General features: G+C 47.5%; 1 protein-coding gene across 1 annotated transcript; it reads left to right on the forward strand.

Annotated features, from left to right (window-relative positions):
- The first annotated feature begins 1799 nt into the window (after nucleotides 1–1799).
- F12 (coagulation factor XII) lies at nucleotides 1800–22955 on the forward strand. The gene is made up of 14 exons (XM_063120990.1): nucleotides 1800–1912; nucleotides 6267–6303; nucleotides 9335–9431; nucleotides 9638–9708; nucleotides 9969–10076; nucleotides 10603–10737; nucleotides 14822–14926; nucleotides 18060–18231; nucleotides 18453–18553; nucleotides 18637–18928; nucleotides 19060–19196; nucleotides 19412–19558; nucleotides 20440–20588; nucleotides 22550–22955. Exons 1-14 carry the CDS (start codon nucleotides 1844–1846, stop codon nucleotides 22703–22705), a joined length of 1776 nt encoding a protein of 591 aa, XP_062977060.1. The 5' UTR covers nucleotides 1800–1843; the 3' UTR covers nucleotides 22706–22955.
- Nucleotides 22956–27476: the final 4521 nt, after the last annotated feature.

Genomic DNA, 27476 nt, shown 5'->3' on the forward strand with positions numbered 1-27476 from the left:
TCCTTCTTTGTATTATTTCCCCCCTAAAATTGTATTAACTAATTTTATATAACAGTTGCTTAGACATCAATTGTTAGGGGACTGATCACTTGTTGGTTACATTAACATAAAAATTATTTAAAAATAAATAAATATTCACTGGCTGACAGAGCCCAGTCTGTCATAGGAAAAAACTAAAAGAACTGGTTCATACATAGTAGATTTCCTACATGGATATCACTTTCACATAGAAAACAGCACATGCCCTGTGCATGCACTGTCACATGTGATAAATGCACATGTCTATTTTGCAACAAGTAGATGCATCAGGAATTAAAACACCTGTCCCATGCAGGGCAGGACAGACCATAAGAGATGCCTACTCCATAATAAGCCTCAGGGACCAGGGTGCTTCAAGGTGTTCCTCAAGTGCGTTGCCAGCCTACCTACTCTAGACAGTCTCCTGCACCTTTGCATGCTCCATGAATAAGACAGTATGCAACAGGCAAATATATGTTTCTACTCTGAAGTAATTCCCACTGAGTTCAATGGGTCTTACTCCCAGGTAAAAGTTCATAGGTTTGCAGCCTAAAGCTACAGTCATATATGTAACTACTAGGGAGTAAGTTCTACTGAACCAGGTGAGCCTGACTTCTGAACAAAACCTGCACAGGGTCAGACTATAAACAGCTTTGGCTTGCCAGTCTCAAAACATATAGGACAGCCTTCCTCAACCTGGTTGCCCTCCAGATGTGTCAGACTACAATTCCCAGCATGCCCCCCTACTAGACAGGCTGACTGACATATCTGGAGAGTACCAGGTTGGGGAAGGCTGATAAATGTGATTCTAGCCAGCTAGATTGTATAAATCATGAAGAATCACCCCTAGGAAGTAACAACAAATAATCAGAAGGTTTGCTGCTTTCAGCGGGCATCAAACCTTTGGCAAGAACAGAGTAAACAGAAGGAGCATGGGCTTAATCACATGATCCTAAATATTATGCATGCCTGATATATGTCTGGCTGAATTACAAAGCCCAGAAATCAGTGGAGAGCAAGATCCTTTGGGGGCTGGTATTGTTTTTGCAGCAAACAAAGCATCCATGTTGTTTGGTGAAAGAGCACAGAGGGCTGAAGTCTTTGCTCTCTGATTGCAACACCATCATTTGTATCCAAAACAGTCACAGCCAGAGTGAACTTGTTAGACTTAACCTGTCCTCCTCATTCCACTGCTCATTGTTGTACAAAGGCCCATTATGTCTGACCGGTCATACAAAAAACCAAAACAAAGGTAGTCCTGTGTTGGCCATAAGAAAAGCCAGCCTCCCCCCCCACCCAACCATTCTCACACACCCCAACGTGCTTTTTGTAACGTCTTGCCTGATTAAGAGATCTAAAGATCTCGAAAGTTTGTAGATTTTTTATTTTTGTGATCCTTGTGTTGGCCTAATAAGGGCCTAAACACTATAGTGATTTTACAAGTTTGACAGGTAGCTTAGGTAGCTAAAGGCCCATTATATTTGGCAAGTGAGGGGGGTGGGTGAGGGGAGTATAGGGAGTCCCTTTCTGTTCTTTTCCCTAAACCCAATTAACATTTTTGCGCCACTTACTTGATTAGAAGCATCTAGTGGAAGGATGCTGTGGACACCCAAGAAATACATGTTGTGAGTGCCCTTAAACGTTTCCATTTCTACCTCCCAGACTCTCCAGTTCGGTCCAGTGTTTGTCCAGGTGCTGCAATCCCCATACTGCTGATTAACTCCCACCCAAAGACCTTTGCTTTATGCTGTATCGATTGGAGAGTGTTTGCTTTGCTTGAAGCAGAGCACAAACCTCACCATCTCATCCTTGTCCAGCCACCGCCATGACATCTCTGCTGCTGCTGCTGCTGCCGCTCTTTGCACTTCTTCTGAGCCCAGGGGAGCCGTTCCCGGTGAGATCCCAGCACATCCATTTAACATCCTTTTTCTCTCTCCGTTTCTGCTTAGGTTACCCCTAGGTCCATTATAATTTATACCCAGATCCCAGCCCCCATGAAAACATTCACAGCTGAGACCTGCAAGCTTGCTCACTAGATAGATGAGACATTTGTCCCTGGTGTGGGCATCAAGGGCAGAAGGAGGCCATAGTGGTTGGAAAGGTATGTAAAGGGGAGAAGGAGGAAGGAAAGGCCCAAAGTCATGGTGAATGAGATGCAAAGCTTGCAGCCTGCCCCCAAAATGCACCCTAATAGTTCAGGCCCATTCTAATGGCTTAGGATTCGCACACAGGCCCAATGGCCCAAGTGCAGGTCTAAGAACCAGGATGCATGATTCTCAGCAGACTTTCTTTCTAGTCAATTGTTATTATTATTTATTTATTTATTTATATAGCGCCATCAATGTACATGGTGCTGTACAGAGTAAAACAAAAAATAGCAAGACCCTCACACAAGGAATATGTAGCTGTTTCTCAGGTCCTTCCTACACCTAAGGGCCTTCGGGGATGGAGGGGGGATGATCCCAGACTTACCTGCTTGCAGGATCATCCCAGGGCATCCAAACAGAAATGCAACATCCTGGAAGGGAAGAGGGATGTTGCGCCCATCATGCCCGCCATTTTTAAAGCAACAACAACCAGGAGCCGGGAATGTAGTTGCGCTCCAGCACAAAAATAAGTTTTAAAAAATCCCCCAACCCTGCTCCCCCCACCACACTCCCAATGTCCCTGGACTCCCCCCCCCACCTGCCTCCTTGCCTCTGCTGATCCCTGCTACTCGTGGGGAGGAGGGAAGAAGCTGGGACGGGCGCCCACACCGCCCACGGCCCTCGGGATCATCCCAGGACCATGGATAAAATGGGGATAACCAAGGTCTTGGTTATACTGGGAAAATGGTGGGATCATCCCTGCCTGCCCCTGGGCTCCACTGTGCATCACTTGGACACACAGGGACGAGCCAGGCACAATCCTGGGGGGAAAGACAGGTGTAGAAAGGGCCTCAGTTGTCCCAGGGAACCCAAACATCCACTGAGGAGAAATTGCATAATATGGATCATTCCCCTGCACTTCCATTGCTGAATGAGGTACTGTATGAAACTGCTCTGTGGGTTAATGCCCTTGACATTGCTGGAGACTGGCAGCACATCCCTATCCCCATCCTGAGGCCTAGGCAATTCCGAAAAGGGTTTTAAAAGTTGTTATATTTAGATTTCTGGTTGCAGAAGCTGAGCATTCTGCTCCGTCCTGCTACTATGGAAGCCCTCGTGCAGCCTTTTAAAATGTTAACCTTCCCACTCCACAAAAAGCCCCCCACATAGACACACAATCCCAAATAAACATCTGCAGGGCTACCTCCTCCCCCGCAATATTATTGCCTCACCATTTTGTGAACTCTTTTTTTTAAAAATGGTATCATTCTAAGATACGTATTACCCTCTCCTGCACAGGAGAGACATCTGTTGTGTTACTTTAAAAGCAAACAAGCTATCCTACTGCTGTAAGGGCACAACCTACCTGTCCCCCTATATGTTTTATGGGCCGTATCATATTGGGATGGGGGCTCCTCAGTCTGGTACTCATTCATGTGTGCGTATCCCTAAGAGCCAGAGCCTCCCACCTCACTCCTGGCCACCATGCTGCAGGCTTCTCCTTTTTTGTTCTGTCATTGTCACTTCCCGTCCTTCAGGCTCCCCTTTCCAGTTGTTTTCCAGCTCAGCTGGGGTCCTGGCCTTCAGCTGCAGAACGGAAGGAACATTCTACTGCCCTGTAAGCTTTCTGTATAGCATAGGTGTGCACAGCACATTTTATTAGGGTATGCACCTGGATTATTATTATTATTATTATTATTATTATTATTATTATTATTATTAGAACATTTATTGAATACTCAATCATAAAGGACATTATTTGTATTCATTTATTTATTAAACACTGTAGACACTGATGCCCCCCTCCATGTTCAGTTTGCCTGACCACGAGAGGGCTGTTGCAAGTGGGGGGGGGGGGAGAATGAAGAGATGCTCCTCAAGCCCCAGCATTGGTGGGGCTTAGGGTGACCAGATGACCCGGAATACCCCAGAGTCCTCCAGAGAAACGGCGATCTCCAGGGCAACCAGGACCGGCCCTCAATTTACCGGGAAAGGACTGGCCTCCAGCCCCGCCCGTCGCCTTGCATTGCACATCCGGGGCTGTTCTTTGCCAGTGCACTGGCGCCGACAAAGAAAAGCCTCGGATCAATGCGAGGCGAGGGGCAGGGCTGGAGGCCACATTCTGGGAAGTGCGGGAACGCAGCCTCCAGCCCCGCCCATCGCCTCACGTCGCACATCCGAGGCGAGGTGACAGGCAGGGCTGGGGCTTTGTAGTGACACTAGTTGGAGGAGGGGCTTACGAGGTGATATTAGTCTTTGGGGGCTCCTCCTCCTGCCCTCTTTGAAGCGTGGCTCCTGGCAGAGAGGCTCCTGGCAGAGCCATTCCTTTTTGCACCTGCTGCCAAGAGCAAAGGCGTGCTGTCAGGAGTTGCTGTTCCAGAGACTCTGGAGGGCAGCCAAAGGTCCGTTCCGCTGCATGGGGTGTGGGCCCTCAGCAGGTGCTCAAGCATGTCCCTTCACATTGTCCCTGGTTTCATTCATATTCAAATTTAAGTGATTTATAAGCTAAAAAACAATTCAAGGGAAACCACGTTTGCTTACCATTGCTTTGCTTCCTGCTTCTCTTCTGCATTTGAAACAAGCATGGGAGGGGAGCAGTGACCACGTAGTCATAGGCGTGCACAGCACATTTCATTAAGGTGTGCACCCAGGGTTTTTTTTTTCAAAAAAATGTAAACATTTATTGAAGGACTATTTTTATTCATTTATTTATTAATTAAACACTGTAGACACTGATGCCCTACTCCGCATACAGCTTGCCTGACCACGGGAGTGCCATTGCAGGTGTGGGGGGGAGGAATGAGGAGACGCTCCTCCAGCCCCAGCATTGGTGGGGCTTTATAGTGTCAGTGGCTGGAGAAAAGTCTCACAAGCTGATATTAGCCTTCCGAGGCCCTCCTCCTGGCCTCTTTGAAATGGGGTCCCAGCAGACTGATTGCTTTTTGCTCCAGCTTCTGGGAGTAATGGCGTGCTGTTGGGGGACAGTAACAGCAGAGTAGCTAGAGGGCCGTTTGCACTGGGCACACTCGGCACACCCCTTGCACACACCTATGCATTTAGTCTGTAATTTAAAACTTATGCCATGTTATGCCATGTTAATTTATGCCATGTTTCTCGCCTGCCCAAGGGCCTCTACTTCCCTTGCTCGGCTCCGTCCATTTTCTTCTGCTGCCCCTTACGCCTGGAACGCTCTTCCAGAACATTTGAGAACTACAAGTTCAATCGCAGCTTTTAAAGCTCAACTAAAAACTTTTCTTTTTCCTAAAGCTTTTAAAACTTGATGTTGTGCAGACTTTATACTGTTAGTTTTACCCTACCCTGTGCCTGTTTGCATTCTCTTCCCCTCCTTATTGTTTTACTATGATTTTATTAGATTGTAAGCCTATGCGGCAGAGTCTTGCTATTTACTGTTTTACTCTGTACAGCACCATGTACATTGATGGTGCTATATAAATAAATAAATAAATAAATAAATAAATAAATAAATAAATAATAATAATAACTTCCAAGCTCATGCAGTTGAATGGGGCAGCGCCCTCTAGTGGGTATTTTATAGTGCAACTTCGACAGCATGCAACAGGAAATCCTGAAGTCTTTCAGAAGAATGGGGTTTTCCAAGGTTTATCTATAAGTGGAATAACCTAGGGAAGGACCAGGAGACATTCAGGAGGCTCATGATGCCAAAATGACCTGCAAACCTCCGTGAGTGGCCAGTTGCCACAGTGTTATAAATAGCTTGTTTAAAGAAGCCCTAATAAAACATCTCTAATGGGGGGGGGGGAACCACTAACAGAAATTGATAATGAGATTATATCTACCCCCTTACAATTTAGATGTCTTATAGACAATTGATAATTAGTTTATATTGCTTTTAGGGGGTGGAATTAGACTGAAATTTTTTAAAAGATGTATAGGTAGATAGTCCTGCAGAGCTCACTGCAGCCTTTGATGAGGTATTTGTGCTTTTTGAGGCCATTGAAATGCAAGCTCATTAGCGGCCTTCAAGGTGTTTTATGTCCCTTGAAGCCTTCTCTTCAGAACGGAGGTTGGTTTGGAAAGAATGGGAAAGGAAAAGATGCCTGAGCTGGTAGGTGTGGACCGCGCTGCAAAAAGAGGCCCATGCTGCTATAACACAGCCATTGCTCTTTGTTTCTCTGGCAGGACCCCCATCACAAGCCACCCAGGAGGGAGCATGAAGGTAAAGTATCAACTCTCTGTGTTGGTACCAGACAAGGAACAGTTGCCACAAGATGAGCTCCTAGGGCAACCTCCTTCCGCCTTTGGATGTGTTGGACTATAACTCCCAGAATCCTACAGTTAGCTGACTGGGGGTTCTGGGAGTTGTAGTCCAACACAACAGTCGGGGGAGGCTGTGCTAGGTTTTCCAAAGCTGGGACCTTGCCAGGCCTTGCCCGATGACCAAAGAAAGTGGGTTTTCTCCCACTTACGCATCGCCAAAAGAAGGACAAAAAATGTGCATATGCTAGTTTACATGTATAGATGCAAACCTAGAAGTAATTACTATAATTTAGGTAGAAATGCAATACGTCTCACCATAGTAGGGAAGGCCGTGACCACCAGGGGAGTTGTGCGCCTTGCTCAGTCTGCTGTCCAGGTGCTACCTGGTGATGGCCAACTTCCAGGCCCCTTCTCTCTTTTCTCATGGTTCTTTATCTTGGAACTGAACGGCCCTTCAAACTGAGGATGCCTTCATGTAGAGGACTGTTCTCTGTAAAGTGACATATCGTCCCCTAGTTCCCCCACCCCCATGGCAGCTCCTGATTTGAAGCCCCCCTGGAAAAACAGCCCTCCTCTTGTGGCAGCAGCAACAACAGGAACGATAGTCCTCAGAGCAGCACCAGGCAGCTAGGTTTAAGTTTCAGGTTAATTTCTCACTATACCCCCAATTTAGTGTTGTTTGGGAGCATTGTGGGAAATTATCACTTGGTGCTAATCAGTGGTACCTTCTCAAACTGGGGGGAGGTAATGAGCAGGATACTGCAGGGCTCAGTCCTGGGCCCAGTGCTGTTCAACATTTTTATTAATGATCTGGAGGAGGAGGTGCAGGGAACGCTTACCAAATTTGCAGATGACACAAAATTGGGTGGGAAGCTAATACCCTGGAAGACAGAAACAAACTTCAAAGTGATCTTGATAGGCTGGAGCGCTGGGCTGAAAACAACAGAATGAAATTTAATAAGGATAAATGCCAAGTTCTACATCTAGGAAATAGAAACCAAATGCAGTTACAAAATGGGGCATGCTTGGCTCAGCGATGCTACAAACGAGAAGGATCTTGGAATTGTTGTAGATCACAAGATGAATATGAGCCAACAGTGTGATGTGGCTGCAAAAAATGCAAATGCTGTTTTTGGATGCATTAATAGAAGTATAGCTTCCAGATCATGCAAGGGACTGGTTCCCCTCTATTCAGCATTGGTTAGGCCTCTAGTATTGTGTCCAGTTCTGGGCACCACACTTCAAGAAGGATGCAGACAAGCTGGAGCGTGTTCAGAGGAGGGCAACGAGTATGATCAGGGGTCTGGAAACAAAGCCCTATGAGGAGAAACTGAAAGGACTAGGCATGTTTAACCTTGAGAAGAGAAGATGGAGGGGAGACATGATAGCACTCTTCAAATACTTGAAAGGTTGTCACACAGAGGAGGGCCAGTATCTCTTCTCAATCATCTCAGAGTGCAGGACACGGAATAATGGGCTCAACTTACAGGAAGCCAGATTCCGGCTGGACATCAGGAAAAACTTCCTGACTGTTAGAGCAGCATGACAATGGAACCAATTGCCTAGGAAGATTGTGGGCTCTCCCACACTAGAGGCCTCCAAGAGGCAGCTGGACAACCATCTGTCAGGGATGCTTTAAGGTGGATTCCTGCATTGAGCAGGGGGTTGGACTCAGTAGCTTTATAGGCCCCTTCCAACTCTGCTATTCTATGATTCTATGATTATTATGTTAGCTGGACACCACTACTCAGTGACTGCTTGCAGTGCCAGGCCAAAAAATAATAACAAGGTGGGCCTGGGGCAGGATTGAGCAGTAGGCTGAGATGCTGGAGCCCTGAAACCTGCCCAGGAATGACAGAAGCTGATGCTAGTCTTGTTTCTACACACTCTCTCTCTCACACATAGTTCAATAGCTGCAATAGCCTTTTGCCAATCAAAGATGTGAGGGAATGGGAATCCTGTCACTGCGGGATTAATACTGTAGGGAGAATGGCCTATTTACCACTTTTTTCATTCTAAACTGGGTCGATGCGCACTTGAGCATCGGAGAGATGAGCTCACATTTTAGAACTGAAGTGGGCGGCATGGGGTTGGGTGGGGAGAGTTTCATACAATGGCAAAGGCTTGCTGTAGGGAAAGGAGTATTCTGTTGGTATTTGACAGTTTTTGTCTTCAATGTAACAGGGCTACAAAGTTCTCCCGCTGCGGTAGAACAGAGTAGACCACTGGCACACTCAGCATCTGGTGGGGGTTGGCATGGGGCGTAAACAAACACCTTCCTAAAGAGAACAAGTACGACCTGCCATGAAACGTTGCAGCGTAGAAGGTTCCAGCCAGCCAACATACTTCATTTCATTCCCCCTCCCCAGAGTTTTCTCTGCACCCCCACCCCAGCATCAGTCTACACTGGGCCCACTTGGCATGTTCAGTTCTCACTGGTCTCTTTAAACTTCTGCAAACCTTGGGGTTCCTCCAAGCCTGCTGATTCCTTTCTGTTGTGCATGAATAATGCTATTTAGGCTCCATAAGGATTGGCATTCAGCTATTAGTACATAGGATGACAGGGTACGGCATGTGAAAGAGGAGCGTGTCACTGTTGCCATGGATTCCACCCTGGGTGCCTATGACTCTCCCACAACCACATTGCACTGCAACTTGCAATGGCTGCCCTGGCTTAGGCAGAGAGAGGGAATCTCATATACGGAGAGCAAAATGCTTAAACTGTTGCTGGGGAAATGTAATCGCTCTTTGCAACAGAAGTGTTCCTTTGAGGAAAGAAGTCTGGGCCCCCACGAAACAATGATGCAAGAATTGCATGAAAAATGTAAGGCCCTGAGAGTCTTCTGTCACTTTCAAAGGTATATGAAGGTGACCAGAAGCAGGACAGTCCTGCTAGGTGCCCAGGAGGAAAAGTGGAGAGCTATATGTCAGCCTTCATATTTCTTGAGCCTGTATGCAATAGAAGCAGCCCGTCCACTTTTGCCTTGCAGAGCATGCATCCCATGAGGAGCCCTGCCATTTCCCATTCCGCTATGAGCGCATAATGCACCATTCCTGCATCCAGAGTAGAGCTCGTCATCAGCCCTGGTAAGCACCTCTTCACCCGAAAGAGCTGGGGCCATATGGAGAGTGAGAGCTATGGAGCATGCTGGGAGGCAAGAGGGGGTCACGTTGGGCCTTGATGGACCTTCACACTGAGATGTGCACAGGAAGTCATGCCTTGCAACTTCTCATTTTGGCTTCGGCCTAGCTTCCATGTATTCCTTCTATGACACGAGACTCTTCCCTATCAGGTGTGCTACCACAGAGAACTACGACCGAGATGACAAATGGAGGTACTGTGGCAAACAGGAGAGGCGAATAGGTGAGTCAATGGTGGGAAGTGGAGAAGTCAACCAGTTTTCAGATGAATTGGAGTGATGGGACTATCACCACCAGGATGTGTATATTGTCCCCCAGGTCCAATGAGCTGGTCTCCCCCCAAAAAAGTCTTAAAATGTTTCGGCTACTTGCCAGGCTTGATGGCCAATGGCATGGGTTGCCCAGACCGTACTGTGGGGTCTATATAGCCCAAGGCCTGAAACTTCTAGCCAAGCACGGCTGACTCTTGGCTTCTTTTTGCAGGACACTGTGTCCCTAACCCATGCCAGAATGGTGGTGCCTGTGAAGCCTGGCGAACTGGGTTCCATTGCATCTGTACAGCTGGTTTCCATGGGAGACACTGCGAGAAAGGTACCAGAGATTGAGCCCTGAAGCTATAGACCTGGTCTGGCTCCTTAATGGCCTAATCCCAGCCATGGAGAGATGCCCCTGCTTGGCACCATGGCCAACTAAAAAGCCTTTATATACTGGAGCAAACAAGTTCTCATCACTCTCCTCCATGAAGCCAAGAGCCTAGCCTGTAATGCATTGGGTCAAATGGATGGAAGCCATGCCTCCATTATAAAAGGGGCTATTGAACTTCCAGGAGGTCACACCATTGGCCAGAGTTGGTAACTCAACTCCTTATCCTTCTGGTATCAAGTCACTCAAAATTGGCATGGGGATTTTTGTGATGTGGTACTGGGATGTGTAAGGACCGTAAGGACCATTTTCTAAGGTATGACTTGTCCTAATCATGGCCATGGGGGCCTCCTATAAATGGAGGGTTGTAGCTGCTGCCTTTTTGGTCCCATTTTGCAAAAGGCAGGCAGGCAGGCAGGCAGGCTGCACCAAGTACTTTGGGGGTCCAGAGTCACCCCCTGCCCTTGCTTTGCAGAAGGCTGCTTTGGAGCACGAAGACAGCTACACATTGGCAGGAAGGACACCTGGCTGCGCTACCATCCGCCGACCGGACTGGAGGAGTGCCATTGCAGTAGAAAGAAGATGCTCTGCAAGCACATTCATGGAAAGGGTCAGAGCTGGGCAGAAGCAGGCAACAAACAGCGTCGGAACAAAGGGGAGGGATTGATCCACTTGTACAGTCCTCGCCAACCCGGTGCCCTCCAGATGTGTTGATTTCATGCTGGCTGGGAATGATGGGACTTGAAGTCCAACACATCTGGAGGGCACTAGGTTGGCGAGGGCTGTATTACAGGGTGGGAAAAACTAAAGCAGGTATGGTTTCTGTTGGATGAGGTCATGCGGTCAAGAGATTGCCTGCACTTCATTGGAAGCAGCTGCCGACCCTGCCGATAAAAGGTCGTTTCCAATTCATCCTCCTACCTAAGTCTGACGACACAACGTTTCTTTGCTGAGTATCATCCGCTACTTCGTATTTATATTTCTGATTATTTTCAGGACCTAACTAAACATTGCACAGAAATGCATGTCATTGTAACGGCTTTTTAAAAAAAGAAAAAAAGGCTATGGGGGAGTGTTTGATTTGGAGTGCAGATGTCTGTATGGGGAGGGGCTTAACCCTTTCCCTGCCTGCCTCCACCTCTGCGCTCCAGCTGCCCCACCCACCCCAAAGCAGCTTTTCTCTTTAATTTTTTTTTAAAAAAGCTGGTAGAATTGTGTAACATGCAATTGCATGAAAGGTCTAGTTAGACCCTCACTATCCCAATAATATTACTTATAAAATGTTTGAATCTCACTTTTTATCAATGAGTTCATCTAAACAATTTTTCATCAAAAAGGCTTATATTGCAAGAATCCCAATGCATGTAAGTCCTATAGCAATTGATTTAGAATCACCTTTAATAGAAGAACCTATTTTGACCACACTTACCTTTGGTGCTGTTTCTCAGTGTCATGGACCTCCCTTGGTTGTGATCACCATATTTCCAAATGGTTAGAACTCCTGGGATCACTTGAACCTCCCTAAACTCACCCATTCATCAAAACAAAATGTAAATTCTTGCAAGCAGCTATCGCTGGTTAATTGCAATGAAGGTTCTAAGATCCGGCAGTGTAGTGGTACGTTTTGAAGGGCGGGAGCTCATCATGACAGCCTTGCCCCAAGGAAAGTCTGATAAGTGCAGCCAGCTGAGTCAATTTAATATAACAACAATGCCCATTTGATTACAGGCTCAGCTGACAGTCATAGAATAGGCAGCTGGCGTAGGCTGGTGTACTGGTTAGCATGATGGACTTCGGATGGGGAGAACAGGGCTCACATCCCTGATCAGGCATGGGACCTTGGGGCAGTGTGTGTTTGAGCCTAGCCTGCCTGAAAGGGGATAATGTGTCAGGGCAGAATGGTCCTCCAGCCCCTCAAGCTTACAACATTGGCAAATGCTGCTCCAGTGGATGATGTCATTGAGGGGAGGGGAGGGGGAGTGCCAGAGCTCCCTCATGTTCCTGCTCCACTACATCACTGTCATTATCTCCCTTTATTTAGAGCAGGGGTGGGCAGCTTCTGGACCTCCAAATGTTTTGGCCTACAACTCCTATCAGACCTAACCAGTATAGCCAGCACTGAGGGATGATGGGAGTTGCAGGCCAAAACATCTGGAGGGGTTACTTGTTGCCCACCCTGTTCTGGAGTCAATTCAGTTTATAACATAAACACCATCATGACCCCGCAGTTTAATCAGATTTATAACGTGATGGCTTTGTTTGAGGCAGGGCTGACAGACTGTTCTCATTGCCATAATTCAGTCAGTACATCTTGGTCTGCAGATATCAGATATCAGCCTTTATCTTACAGCTTGCTAGTGTTGACTGCAGATGAAGCTGTCAAAGACACAGATGGGACCAAAGGCCTGACAAAATGTTGACAACTCTGTCCTGGCTCCTTGAACTTCAAAGCCAATCTAAAGCAGACTGCTGCAGTGAGAATACATAGGGCATTAACCAAGCCATCTCCCACCAATTGGGGGCAGGACCCCCATGCCAGGAGTGGCTTCCAGGGACTGAGTAGGCTTGCCCCAGTGCCATAAGAGTTGTCTCATTGAACATAAGATGAAAGAGACAAAGTGCAGAGTTTGTCGTCTCCTTTTGGGATGATAAGGCAAGAGGAATGGGGTTGTTATACAATGAGTGGAGCAGAGGAATATATCGTTTTTCCTTAGTTGATGAGTCAGTGGGTTAGGCTAATCATAAATCATGGGTAGGCAACTTGGTGGCCTCCAAACGTTTTTGACTACATCTTCCAAAACTCCCAGCAATCATGGCCAATAGTGGTATTATGGGAGTTGTAGTCCAAAAGGTCTGGATGGAACCAGGGGGCTGCCTATATGCACTGAAAGTCCCAGGGTGGCTGCGCTGTGGCACTGCACTGATTACATGGCACAGCAGCCAACTCAAAGCCATCGCGGGGCTTTCGCATGAAACTCTGAAGAAAAAAATCTGGAGTGAGGCGAGTACAGCGTATGGCCGGGCGAATGGTGACCCCTGATCAGTCACTGTTCGCCTGGGCAGAGGACAGAGGGTAGGCCCAGTGCCGATAAACCCTGCGCTTTTGCTGTGGTATCAGGATTAGCTACTGCCACCCCACAGCAGCGAAAGTGTGGGGTTTCAGCTCATCATGGTGGCAACCCACCAACATATAGGCACCCCCCCCCAGTTGCCTGCCCCTGTCACAGCCCATCAAAGCAGTGAAAGGGGAGTGTTGTGGTTGTCTATTAAGAAGTCACTAGATTGGTGGTTTCTCAGCTGTACCTTGGATTCTTGAGCTAGCCCTCCCTTTGATTTGTCTCTGAGGAACCATAGCTCAGTTTTGTGTGTACATGTTTTATGTGCAGAAGGTGACAGATTCAATCCCTGGCACCAATTAAACAGATCAGATAGTAGATGATGTAAAAGATCCCTGCCTAAAATTGAGCTTTCAGAGAGACTAACCCACCATGGCAGAGTTCTGAGAGGGGTGGCCAAACATGACCACTTCATGGAAATCTGGTTTCCCTTCGATGCGTTTGTTAACAAAGATATGGTGGACTATAAGCCCCAGATAGCTCAACATCGTTTTGGTGGGATCTAATTAAATGAGGGTGTTCTAAGAGCATTCTACTTTAAATCTAACTCAGAGCGCAATCTTAGGGCCTCTAAACAGAATCTGGGGGTAGGGGTGGGGTTGGATAGGATAATTTGGATTCCTGGATGTGAGGTCAGAGTCAGTGCTCTTACCTTGGGCCCAGGAATCCAAGCCCCCTGCCCCTCCCACTCCCCCTTGCAGCCGGCATGGAGAGATCCACAGTAGCAGGTTTCTCCAAGGTTGCAAAGGTGACCTTGGAGGGAAGGGAAAGCGTGTGTGTGCTGGTGGACGGGGAGGGATGGCTTACGCTGCTTCCCCACCCCTCCCCAGCCTCCTTCCCTCCCCCTCCCTGCCACCTTAGGAAGCCATCTAGCCTAGGGTGACCATATGAAAAGGAGGACAGGGCCCTTGTATCTTTAACAGTTGTATTGAAAAGGAAATTTCAGCAGGTGTCATTTGTATATATGGGGAATCTGGGGAAATTTCCTCTTCATCACAGCAGTTAAAGCTGCAGGTACCCTGCCCTCTTTTAAATCTGGTCACTCTAGTATAGTTCCTGCAGCTTTAACTGGTGTGATGAAGAGGAAATTTCATCAGGTTCTCCATATATACAAATGACACCTGCTGAAATTCTCTTTTCTATGCAACTGTTAAAGATACAGGAGCCCTGTCTTCCTTTTCATAGGGTCACCCTAATCTAGCCAAAGCAGAGTAGGGGGAGCACGGAGGCAAAGATCTCCTCCCCCACTTCTCCCACTCTGCATTGGATGGCTGTAAGCCTCCCGGTTCAGATGCTTACGGCTATCCCCATAGGATTGCACTCACAAACAAGAAAGGGAACACAGTTTCTTTTGGTTTGAATACTTGACTTTATTGTATTTGTTGATTATAAGCTCATTGTACTATGCAAATAAAGAAATAAAACCAGACCAAACAAACAAGATCCCTGCTTAAAGGACCTGGATAGAGAGAGGTTGCCAGCCAGAGTAGACAATATTGAGATAGGTGGACAGATAGGTCTGCCTTGGCATAAGGCAGCTTCCTATGATCTATGTCGCTTGCTTTCTCTGACCCACAGCATGCACAACCAATCCCTGCTTGAATGGAGGTCATTGCACAGAGCTGAAGCATAGCAAGGTCTGCGGCTGTCCTGAAGGGTTTTCTGGGCCACTGTGTGACATAGGTATGTTTGTAGATAGCAATTAATGTACACATATACATGCTTACAAGTGCCTAAGTTTGAAGCTGTCCTAAAGAGTGGGTGGTGAAATAGCTAGGTGAAAATCCATTTCTTTTCTTTTTTTTACAAAAAAGAAAAGAAAAAGTGATGCACACTGGGAAAGGTTATTCCAATGTACTGTATTTATGCCCTGGTCTTGAATTCTGAGCAGGGCCCAAGTATTCAAGTTAAGGAATCTACACAGTATAGTTTCCAAAAGGATCTGTTAGCTGTGCTGCCACTGTCGAAATGCAAAGACAATGTTATGGATTGTTAGGAAAAAAAGAGAAAGAAAACAATAAAGAAATCGACACACGAACACCTTGAGTACTATGTACAGTCTTGGTTGCCCCAGTTCCAAAGGGATACACACACACACACACACACACGTGGAGAATGTGTGCGGCGCAATGTATATGGACCCAGGAAACCTGCAGTTAAAGCACTAATATCAGCTACAGCAGGGATGGGGAACGCGTGGCCCTCCAGAGCTTTTTGGTTTGTAATTCCTATAATCCCTCACTTTTTTTAATATATTATTTTTATTTATTTAAGGTGTTACAAAAAAGGAAATAAAAGAAGGGGGAAGATGAATACAAACAATCCCCTAACAATTATTATCAATCCACTGGTTATGTAAATATGTATAATATAAAAACATAAGAAGGAAGGTTGATTAATTCAACTTCTAGGGGAAGGTAGCTTCTAGGGGAACAGCAAAAAACAATAAATGAAGGGAATACAGCACATTTATAAGTTAGTTCAATTGAATATTTATAGGGTGACCATATGTAAAGGGGGACAGTGCTCCTGTATCTTTAACAGTTGTATTGAAAAGGGAATTTCAGCAGGTGTCATTTGTATATATGGGGAACGTGGTGAAATCCCCTCTTCATCACCACAGTTAAAGCTGCAGGTGCCCTGCCCTCTTTTAAATCTGGTCACTCTAGTATAGCCCCTGCAGCTTTAACTGTTGTGATGAAGAGGGGATTTCACCAGGTTCTCCATATATACAAATGTCACCTGCTGAAATTCCCTTTTCTATGCAACTGTTAAAGATACAGGAGCCCTGTCCTCCTTTTCATAGGGTCACCCTAATATTTAGTTACATTTATAGATATTTTTTCTATAATCCCTCACTATTGGCTATGCTGGCTAGGGATGATGGGAATTGCAGTCCAACGACATCTGGAGGGGGCACACCTGAGCTCCAGATTCACTTGACTGGCCCTAAACCAGTCATCTCTCAGTGCCAGTTTCCCATCTGTGAAACAGAACTTGCAGTAATTGAGACACTTTGCACTCTAAGGCCATAGCTAGACCTAAGGTTTATCCCTGGATCATCCAGGGGTCAAACCTGTTCATCTAGGTGACACACAGGGGATCCAGTGCTCAGGCAGGGGCGAACCCTGGATGATCCCAGGATAAACCTTAGGTCTAGCTGTTGCCTAAATAAACTATGTACATGAGAAGTAATGTTGAATATCATAACTGAGCGCACTGAGGGGAAATAAACTACAGACTCCCATTTTGCTGGAGTGAGAAAACATCTGGTGAAATTAAATGTGCAACATGTTTCAAATAAACCAAACGAAATATTTTGTTCACACACAGCACACTCATTACAACAGCATTACTGTGTGAGAGGTTTTTTTTTTTTTAAAAAAAGGAATATATACATTCAGAAATACAGAGAATGATCAAAGCCCAATAGTTAAGATGATGAGGGTGGCATACGGTATTGGGTGAAAGGGACTGCTGCTCTGAATCGGTAAGACTGTATTATTTTTATATTCTTAAACAAATCCATGGACCATGGTGAGGTGGTGAAGAAAAATAAGCCCAGTTTAAAACCAGATAAGAACATAAGAAATGCCCTGTTGGATCAGACCAAGCGTCCATCTAGTCCAACATTCTGTTCACACAGTGGCCGACCAGCTGCCCACCGGAAGCCCACAGGCAGGACACGGGTGCAACATCACCTTTCTCACCCATGTTCCCCAGCAACTAGTGTATATAAGCTTACTGCTTCTGATACTGAAGGTGACACATAGCCATCATGATTAGTAGCCATTGATCACCTTCCCCTCCAGGAATTTATCCACCCACTCCCCTTTTTAAGCCACCCAAATTGGTGGTCATCACTACATCCTGTGGTAGTGAATTCCATAGTTTAACTATATGTTGTGTGAAAAAGGACTTCCTTTTATCTGTCCTGAATCTCCCAGATGTGTAGCAAAATGGACTGCTCAGATCTCCTGCAGTCTCACACTGGAGGCATGAAGTGGTCAAGGAAGCTCTGTTCCGAAGGGCCAGGGATTGTGGGGAAGGGCACAGCAGTATGTGGATATTCATAATCTGTGAGAGAACAGGCACTGGTTTGGTTCCTGGAATTCAACTTTCCCCTTGGGCTGTCTCCAGCCCCCTTTCCCAGTGCAAGCCTCCTTCTTTCAGGAAGGATTTTTGAGGCAGGAAGAAATATAGGGCCGGCCCTGCCCCCTCATGCTGGGGGAAGGAGTGGTGACAAGGTGTTGGAGAACAGAGCTGTGTGCGGCCAGACCTGTGCCCCCTAAGTTAGCCTGGTGTCCTGAGGTGCAGGGGAGGACACTGTCTCTTTACCAGTATTGAAGTCAGATTCAACTGCGTCTAGTCAGAATCAGGGGGAGATGCCATCTTGTCCTTCAGTTCTGGAAGGAAAATGCCTCAGGCCAGCCTTGCGTGCTGCCCAGGAAGCCTGAGCGAAAGCTATGGAAGTTATCAATGGCTACTAGTCATGATGGCTATATATTACTTCCAGTTGCTGAAGAACATGAAAAGGAGGGTGCTGTTCTTCTTCTTCTCATGTCCTGCTTGTGGGCTTTCCAGAGGCATCTGGTTGGCCACTGTGGAAAACAGGATGCTAGACTAAATAGGCTTTTTGTCTGATTCAACTTGGCTCTTCTTACTTTTTAAAGGTTTGATGAGCTGTGAATGCTCTGAAGTATGGCGAAGAGTAGCTGTCTTCTTGGGAGGGGATAAACAGGGTCATAGCCTTCTTTAGGACTGTATGTTTTTCTTAGGCTTCTGAGGGTCCACCTCCAGTCTTTTTATTCCCTAGGTCACAATCAGACCTGCTACATTGGAAACGGGCATCTGTACCGAGGCATGGCCCAGAGCAGTCTCTCAGGGACACCCTGCCTGCCCTGGGACTCCCCGTTCCTGCATAAGGAGTACTCCATCAATTCCACCAATGCAGCCAGCCTGGGTCTGGGGACACACAGCTTCTGCAGGTGAGCTGCGGGGGTGCATGTGGTGAGTGGGCACCTTCAACAAGGAACAGTGTAAGAGGAGAGAGGGAAGGGGCCGCGAGAGGTTGCTCTGGGGCAAAGGGTCCAGGGATGGCAAGGGCCAAAGAGCTGCCCCCAAAGAGGGGGAACTGAAATGAGGGGAGAGAGGAGGTGGCTGAGTGCTGCTCTTGCTTGAGAGGGGAACGGATGCTTCCTTCATGCAGAAACCCAGATAACGACAGCCAGCCGTGGTGTTTTGTGGTAAAAGAGCAGCAGTTCACCTGGGAATTCTGCAACGTCACCCGCTGTCATCTCGAGACTGCAGGTAAGGCATGTGCCATTCTCCTGGGAAGGGCTGGAGTGTGGGTGAAGCCCAGAAATGAACAGGCAGAGCTTCATTCTCCACAGGTGACATGGCAGGAACGGTTCTACGGCCAGATCTGGAGTTGAAGCCAGCGAACTCAGACCTGACTGTTTCCAGTGTCCAGGTGTCCCGTGTGCCTGAGGCTGCCTCCGCTCCATTGTGTGGTCAGCGTTATCCAAAGGTCACCTCCTCCACCGCCCGTCTTGTGGGGGGCATGGTGGCACTGCCCGCTTCCCATCCCTACATGGCTGCCATATACATCGGGGATCAGTTCTGTGGAGGGAGCCTCGTCACCTCCTGCTCAATCCTGACCGCTGCACATTGCTTTGAGCAGAGGCAAGTCTCACCCTCTTTCCCCAGAGCACGACTGGGGCCCACCTGCTGGGGCAGCTGGAAAGAGAGCTGATTCTAGAGAATCTAGCTCGAATCTATTAAAGGCTCTGCTGACTGCAGGTTTTCTGCCATAGGCCAGCTGTGACCAGCATTTCAGTGGTGCTGGGCCAGAACAAATACAAGTCCGAACCTGAAGACTCCCTGAAGCTCCAAGTTCAGGAGTATCTAATGCATGAGAACTATTCTGAGGCCACCAAGCAGCATGACATTGGTGAGTGTTTCTTCTTTAGTTTCCTCCACCTTCCCCGTGGTTCTGCCATCTTTCCAGAGGCCAAAAGGTCCACATATGTATTTCAGGTGCATTAAAGCACAAGGCGGTCCCCTTCTTTGAAGCACTCGAAACCTTCATCCTCTCTCTGCCTCGCTGCAATCCCCATCCCTGAGCCCCCGCTTCTCTGCTAACCTGCTGCCCTGTACCCTCCCCAGCACTGGTGCGGTTGAAGGAGAAGGTGTCGAGGCACTGTACTGACTTTTCGCGCACCATTTCGCCTGTTTGCCTGCCCGAACCCAAGGAGACGACGCCTGACACTAGCAAGAACTGCAAGGTCGCAGGATGGGGGCATACGATGGAAGGTATGAAGAAAGTGGTCCAGAACAGGCATGAAGACTTTGTTACCCTTTCCATAAGGATCCAGCCCTGCCGACTGGATGCTGCCATTCCCTGTCATGTGGCCTACAGAGTTTTGTTAGTGGGGCAGAGAGGCGGGACGCTGCCTCGTATTTCCCCCCCAACCCTCCCTTCTCAGCCGTTTCCAAAATGCCCACTATTGCCAATAGCCGAAGCTCTCTGGGCGGTTTACAAAAATCAAAACCATAGGAACCATTCAAAATATAAAACAAACAGTATAAAAGCATAATATAATATACAATATAAAAACACAGCCTGGATAAAATTGCGCAGCAATGCAGAAATTAAAATACAAATTTAAAACAGCAAAATTAATTAACAGTTAAAGCTGCAGGAGCCCTGCCCTCTTTTGCCTCTGGTCACTAGTATAGCTCCTGCAGCTTTAACTGTTGCGATGAAGAGGAAACTTTGCCAGGTGCTGCATGCATACAAATAACACCTGCTGAAATTCCCCTTTCTATACAACTGCTAAAGATACAGGAGCCTTGTCTTCCTTTCCATAGGGTCACCCTACCCATATCTAATCAACAGAGTAAAAGAGATTTCATTCACAGCCATACCAGCAGAGGCAATTCACAGAACCCAGCTAAAGTCTTCCATACAAGAGAGCTTGCTTTAGTCTGCCAGCAAATTGCTGGGGTTACAATGTCTAGAGTTCCCTCTATGGTCGCAAGGCCAGTGCAGAAGACAGGTCCAGGCTATCTTAAAGAGAACCATCTCTTCTCAACCACCCAGATGCCCAGAACTCTGTAATATAAACTGGAGTGATAACCCACGTGCATATTCGGATGCCTTTGTTGACTGGAGCCCTGTACTTCCCCTGCAGGAGCTGATAACCTTGCCACGAATTTGCAGGAAGCAGATATACCTATCCTTCCTCAGGAGCAGTGCCGTTCCCAAAATGTACATGGGAACCGCATCATGGAAGGCATGCTTTGTGCCGGATACATGCATGGGATGTCTGATGCGTGTCAGGTGAGTCCATTGTGAAGCGATGGCAGCACAAGGGAGACCTCTGCCACACAGTGCAGCCCAGTCTTTGGAGTGGAGTCAGCAGGGCTGGTGCCAAGGATATGCATAGTTGGGCATCTGCCTACGGCCCACACCCCACCAGGGCCCCACTGGCAATAACCCCTGGACCTGCTCCCCCTCTTTCCCATTGCAATCTGCTTGTCCACCTGCCTCTCACTCTGGCCCAAACAAGGTTGTGGTGAGAAGGAGGAGCAGGAGATGCCGCTGTTGCTGCCTCCTTGCTTCTTGGCTCTCTGCCTGTCAAGCAGGAAAGTGCTGGCCATGATGAGAAAGAGGAGGCGGTGCAACAGCAACTGGTGACCATGGTAGTGAGAAGCTAGACTCAACAAGGGAGCGGGCCCATTGACGAAGTTTTGCCCAAGGGCCCTCCAAAACCTGGAGCCAAAACTAGGAGCTAGTCATATTTGCTAGTCAATTTTCTTGTAAACCGCTCCCTCCATCTAACCACACATTCAGAGCCCTTGGTCAACTTCTGCATCCAACCCTGGTCACACCCTGCGTGCAAAATGCTTTTTGAAGAACAATAAGTCTTCTATATTGTAACCCCGCAATATACTCCAGGTCCAACCTGCTAGATTACTCCTTGACAAGAGGCCTCTCTCTCCAGTACAGCTTCTATATTTGAGGCCCTCAAATACACCCACCACAGTCCCAGCCAGATTACCCTTCTCTCTATACTCACATTCGGGTGCCTTGAAAACTATTGCCCTGCTCAACTCCTTAATAGCTGCTGCAGCCCAAACCTCCAGATTAAAGAGAACTACAAAACTGCCTTGTTAAAGGTGTCAGATCCAGGGTGGTATAGTGGTTAGACTGTTGGACTAGGACTGGGGAGACCCAAGTTCTAATCCCCACTTGGCCATGGAAGTTCACTGGGTGACTTTGGGCCAGTCATTGACTCTTAGCCTAATTTACCTCACAGAGTTGTTGTGAGGATAAAATGGAGAGGAGGCTCGTGTATACTGCCTTGGGTTCTTGGAAGAAAGGTGGGGTATACATGTAATGAATGAAATATTGGCCTTTCCTGGACCTTATGAGTCTGACAGAATGACCTTGTTCAGATGACATGCTAAGCCATGGTGGTTAAGCATTTTGAGTGAAACATTATGGCTTAGTGTGTCATGTGAACCATTCTTAGCCTTAGTGGCTACAAAACCCCATTTTAACCACTCTCACTAACCATTTGCTGCAAAAGGGTTAACGACCTAACCATGGCTTAGCGTGTTGTCTGAACAAGGCCATTATATGCACATTATTCTCCTCTTACCTGCCCCTCCCAAGCCCTTGTACACAAATTTCTTTCCTGTAGCTGGACACTTGGGGCACCCTTTACAGCAGACAAGAACCCCAACTTCATCGAGCTTGAGCCTTACTCACCCTGGATGCAGACATTTATTGAGGGTGCCTTGTCTAGTTTCACAGGTTGATCACATCAGGAGGTGGATGTGCTTACATCTTTAGATGAGGACTATGTGAGAGGCTAAACATTGAATTTATATTTTGTTTTGTTCTTCCACCTACTTCATCAAATTTTTCTTCCTTGTCCCTAAAAACATTATTTGGTTTACTGTAACTGGACAGGATGATCATTGGATGGAACACTGACATAAATTGCTCTGCTTTGAGATTCTATTGAGATGGACATCCTTTAAAAAATATTCTTGTGCACTTCAAAACTGCTTTGCACTCAGGACGGGCCCGGCAGCAATTCTGCAGAGAGCATAGAGGCCACAGGGCTGATAAAAACCCTGAAGGGACTTTGCTTGCAACCCCAAGTGACCAGAGGCAGAATCCTGACTCGCAGGATTCATTACAGCTTTTGGAAGCTAAGGGAGCAGAGGGGCTGGCGACAACTGGATTTGATCCTGGGCTTTGCTGATTGCGCCCCCACCTCTGTTTTGCAGGGAGATTCTGGTGGGCCCCTGGTGTGTGAGGAGCAAGGCCAGACCATCCTCCGTGGCATTGTCAGCTGGGGCACAGGCTGTGCACAGGTGAACAAGCCTGGGGTCTACACCAAAGTTGCTCAGTACCTCGACTGGATCAAAACCAAGATTTATTAGCAAGCCTGGGAGTCCAGTTCCTCTACAACCAAATTCAAAACCTGTGCAGGTGTCTTCTCTGGTTTGTGTGTGTTATTTTCTACAGCTGTTATCGACCCTCTCTTCTTTGCATGCATGCCATTCCGCTAGACTAGACAATGAGTACTTCAGAGTAAAAAAACAAAACAAAACAAAGCAAATTTAAAAACAAACCCTAACCGAATTGTGTGCATTGTCTACCATAAAATAAACCAAACGTCAAGCAATTTAAGTCATTATAAACCATTGGCACATGACATGTTGACACTATCTTTCCTGAGGAAATGGGAGCACTGCCCTACTGTTATCTGGGATTGATTGGTTGCCTCGAACCCCTACTAGAGTGAACCCAACTGCTCTCATGCACTGGAAAACCCGCCAGTTCCCTGCCTTGCTCTCTCCTGAACATTTTACATTTCTTCTCATAGACATAGAGCTCCATCCAACAAGTGTGATATTGCACACTCATTACTGGGCACTCACGGAGTTTGTTCAGGTCCCTCACATGACGCCGTCTGCCTTCTGCGCGCCTTCCGCCCCTTCTGGCCTTCCTCTCGTGACCAAAAAACCCCTCAATAAGTCCGATGTTTTTTTCAAACTCATAGCTGCTGCTCTCTCCTGCTGTGAACAGCTGACCCAATGGGCCTCATGTCCCGGAGGAACGAAAACATGGGTGGAGAAGCGACGGCAGGGAGCATGTGTCGTCGTCCCCGTCCCCCCGCCCAGTGTGATGAAGCTCATAGTCCTCACAGAGCACTAGCGTGTCTCTCTCGCCACCCCCACCCCATATATCCCATATTCTTAAGCTCCAGGCAACTTTCCCTCCCCCTCTTTGAGCCGGACAGGGAGCCTGAACAGGTGTGCTTTTGAGTATACAGAACCATGGAAGCTGTGGGCCTAGATGACGAAGACCCTTAATGCTCAGAATTGGTTCTTGGCAAATGAGTTTTTTTGCACAGGTGTGCCAAGATGAATGGGCCTAATTTGTATTTTAGGCATGTTCCTCCAAGAGGAGCAAACCAAAAGAAATGCCTTTCCAACAAATAGGTGGTTTATTGATTTTTGCAGACTTTGAACACCAGAGGGCAGCCCATGTTTATACTATCTCCAGTAAATGTCTTAAAGCATGGAGGTCAAATTTGTACTGGCTGAGATAAGAAATACTGAACCCAGGGTGCTTCCAGACAAGGCTGGAATTTTACTGGGTAGTGCCCAGTGGTCTAGACGTCATTGCCATCCAATTATAATCCTCCTGAGTTTCCCCAGTGCTGCTTCCATCTTCAGTCTTCATCACTGCTTTATGACAAGAAACCAAATCCTATGAGGAATAGTTAAAAGGGCTGAGTATGTTTAGCCTGGGGCATGTCTACATGAAGGGTTTGCCCCAGGGTGACTTCGCAGTAGCGACACATCATCTACATGACACAGCCGCCAGTGCAAAGCCATCCAGGGGCAAACCCTGAAAACTGTGCTGAAAAAAACTCGGCCACTTACCCCAACTTTTTTCGCAGCGCAGGCTTGTCACTGCCCATGGCACCCCCTGATTGGTCGGCATGGGCTGGACAGGGAAGGGGGCGGACCTCAGGAGAGCCCTGTGCCCTGTGGATAATAATAGTAACAACAACAACAACAGGGAAAGGAGGAGGAGCGGAATGAGGCCCGTTTCTCTCCCCACTCTTTTTTATTGTTATGATCTGTATCTGCGCAGCTACAGATAATAAAAATAATAAAAAGGGGGGAAGGAACGGGCAGCCAGTGGGAGGAGAGGTGGTTCAGGCACCCAGCGTCCCTCTCCTTGCCCTTCTGGCTGCTTCTGGCTGCTTCGTTCCTGCGCCCTCATTCCTTCCCCCCCTCAGTGCTGTGGGGAAAGTTCACACTTGTGTTCCTTCCTGTGCAGATGCCAGGAAGGAATGTAAGTGCGGGAGCCTGGCACCTCATGGCGCCAAAGCACCACCGTCAAGACAGGGGTCTGGAGAAGAGATTAAGGGGAGTCAAGACCATGGTGTTCAAATAACTGGAGGGCTGTCACACAGAAGATGGAGCATCACTGCTCCAGAGAACAGGGCCGGATCCACACTACTGCTTTAAAGTGCTTTAACCTGTTCAGCAGTGTAACAGACTGCCTCAAGAGATGGTGGATTCACCTTCAGTGGAGGCATTTAAGCAGAGATTGGACACCCATCTCAGCATTGCTGTAGTTGGAAAATCTCTGCATTGAGCAAAGGGTTGGTCTAGACGACCTCTGAGGTCCCTTCCAATTTTATATCAGCCATCCTCAACTTGGAGCTTTTGAGATGTAGCCCAACTCCCAACATCCCCAGCCAGCATCTCTGAGGGCACCAGGTTGAGAAAGATTGTTCTATATGCTAGGAAGAACACACCATTGGTGGGATGAGTAGGGGCACCCCAAGCCTAGCAAGGTTCAAGCTTCATGGAAACTGACAGAGTGTAGATGTATAGTCCAGGCCCCCATCTTGACAGCAGCATGTTGGCACTGCGAGGCCTCCGGCTCCCAGACTTGCGATCCTTCCTGGCATTTGCATGGAAGGAACATGAGTGCGGACTTGCTGCTGCTGCTGCGGCTGCCGCCTGAGAACCGGAAGGGATGGGGGAGGAACGAGACATCCAGAGGAGGACGAGGAGAGGGATGCACAGCGCCCAAACTCCCTCTGACCTCCCTCTGGCTGCGCATTCCTCCCCCCCCCATTTTTTAAAAAAATATTATCTGTATCTGTGCAGCTTCGCAGATACAGATAAAAATAAAAATCGGGGAGAGGAACGGGTCCCGTTCCTCTCCTCCCCCTAATTTTTATTTTTTTTAAATTTACCACAGGGCTCTCCTGAGCTCCTGGAGGTCCACCTCCTTCCCTGTCCAGCCGATGGCAGCCAATCAGGGGGTGCCATTAGCTGTGACACGCCTCCACAGACAAAAAAGTCGGGGGGGGGGGGAATGCCTGACGTTTTCCAGCAGTGTTTCTGGGGTTTGCCCCTGGATGGCTTCACAATGGCAGCTGCGTCGTGTAGATGATGTGCAGCTATTGCGAATCCACCCTGGGGCAAACCCATTGTCTAGACAAGTCCCAAAAGGACCAGAGAATTAACACACTCAGAAGAAGGCACAAAATATGGTGACTTTATCAGCAAACTGAGATGTAAGATACAGCTCCGAACCATCCATATTTGTACCCTGGCCTAGCAGTGCACTACACAGTATGTGGCAAAGCATCCATCCATCAACAAAGCATGTATCTCAGGGGTGTGTCGATTTCTGCTTAAAGAGCTGCCTATGACCCATCCTAGCAGTAGTGCGTTACAAATTGCCCTGCCTAGAAGCCCATGTCTTATATGGAACCGTGCGTGTGTGCAGTTCAAAAGTTTTTGCATAGTCCTTTGACCCAAAACTTATATTTCTGAAATGCAAACATTTCAGCCACTTTTCACCAAACCATTCTTTGGGGCCTAGTAGTCTGCAGCTCACAGGTGAGAAACCTTTTTCAGCCAGAGAGCCAAATTCCATTTTGGAGGAGTTTTGAGGGGTGGGGATACATTCCAGAGGGAGGCAGGGCAGAAGGCAAAAGTGTGCAGGACCAAAATAACAGCATATTGTAGCTAAAAGCTCTTGCTGCCAGCAACTAAGCCTTAGGAGAGACATTTCAACCTTTTAGAATGGGGGTTGAAAAGTGCACAAAAGCTGGGGAATGCCCCCCCAACCATTGGGGGTTGGGGAAGAGAGGGTGGAACCAAGGGGAGGAGGCGTGGGCATATGGGGAGCCCCAGAGGGCAGATTGGGGGCCCAGCCAGACCAGACATTCCTGTTGTAGTTCTTAGCTTTCAGTTACCTTTTTCATTTATGGCAGACTTTGTATATAATTATTATGGCAAGGCAATATTAATCCCGATTCATATATATAATACAAGGCATGCCTGCATGATCTTCACAGTGCTCAAACTCACCAATCTGTGGCACCCGGCTCTGAACTTCTCTTGGCTTGTATCCGTCAGCCTGCGCATTTTTAACAGAAAGCCGGTCCCTCCGCCACGGCATTTGTGTGTTGCCAAGTTTTCAGGTTGTGCCAAGGCACGTGATCCAGAGGATCATACATTTCTAAAAAGATGTAGCCGTGCTACTGCTGTGTGCCAAGACTTGCTGGCCTCGTGAACTCAAAATCAGATCAACAGCATGAAGATGAAAATGCCACATCGGATCATCTGATGGTGTGGTTTTATCCTGGTTGTGCTTTTTATACTGCATTTCGTAATTGTGTTTTAACCTGTTGGGTGTTTTATTGTGGTTTTAATTTTTGTGAACCGCCCAGAGAGCTTCGGCTATTGGGCGGTATAAAAATGTAATAAATAAATAAATAAATAAATAAATAAATCTCATCGGAATTCCTGGCTGGAGAACTGGAGCCTTGCAACTAGGTCGGATATGATCATGTCATGCCAATGTTTGTCAGCTGCACTGGTTTCCAGTCGGTTCTCAGCCCAATTCAAAGTGTTGATATTGACTTTGAGAGCCACAAATACCCTTCCCTGTGGTACATCTTGCTTTGTCCCAGAAGTCCTAGAGGAATTCCTAGGTGCAACCTGAAACCTGCAACATAATCTAATTAAGCCCACTATCTCATCCCACACTTCATCTTAAGGCTGTGACTAAAGGCTCTGTGGTTTCAACACCATGCCAGCTCCCCCACCCCACCTCCACTCCAGCCCTGATGAAGAACCCTGGAAAACCTGAAGGCTTGCTCACTTA

This window comes from Elgaria multicarinata, chromosome 3 (genome assembly GCF_023053635.1).
Source record: "Elgaria multicarinata webbii isolate HBS135686 ecotype San Diego chromosome 3, rElgMul1.1.pri, whole genome shotgun sequence".
Classification (NCBI taxonomy): domain Eukaryota; kingdom Metazoa; phylum Chordata; class Lepidosauria; order Squamata; family Anguidae; genus Elgaria; species Elgaria multicarinata.

What these genes read in the sequence shown, in the direction of transcription:
- F12 (XM_063120990.1), top strand. Translation starts at nt 1,844, where the DNA reads ATGACATCTCTGCTGCTGCTGCTGCTGCCGCTCTTTGCACTTCTTCTG. An exon ending in CAAACAGGAGAGGCGAATAG is followed by an intron (nt 9,709 to 9,968) that starts GTGAGTCAATGG and finishes TTCTTTTTGCAG; the next exon opens with GACACTGTGTCCCTAACCCA. An exon ending in CACCAAGCAGCATGACATTG is followed by an intron (nt 19,197 to 19,411) that starts GTGAGTGTTTCT and finishes TACCCTCCCCAG; the next exon opens with CACTGGTGCGGTTGAAGGAG.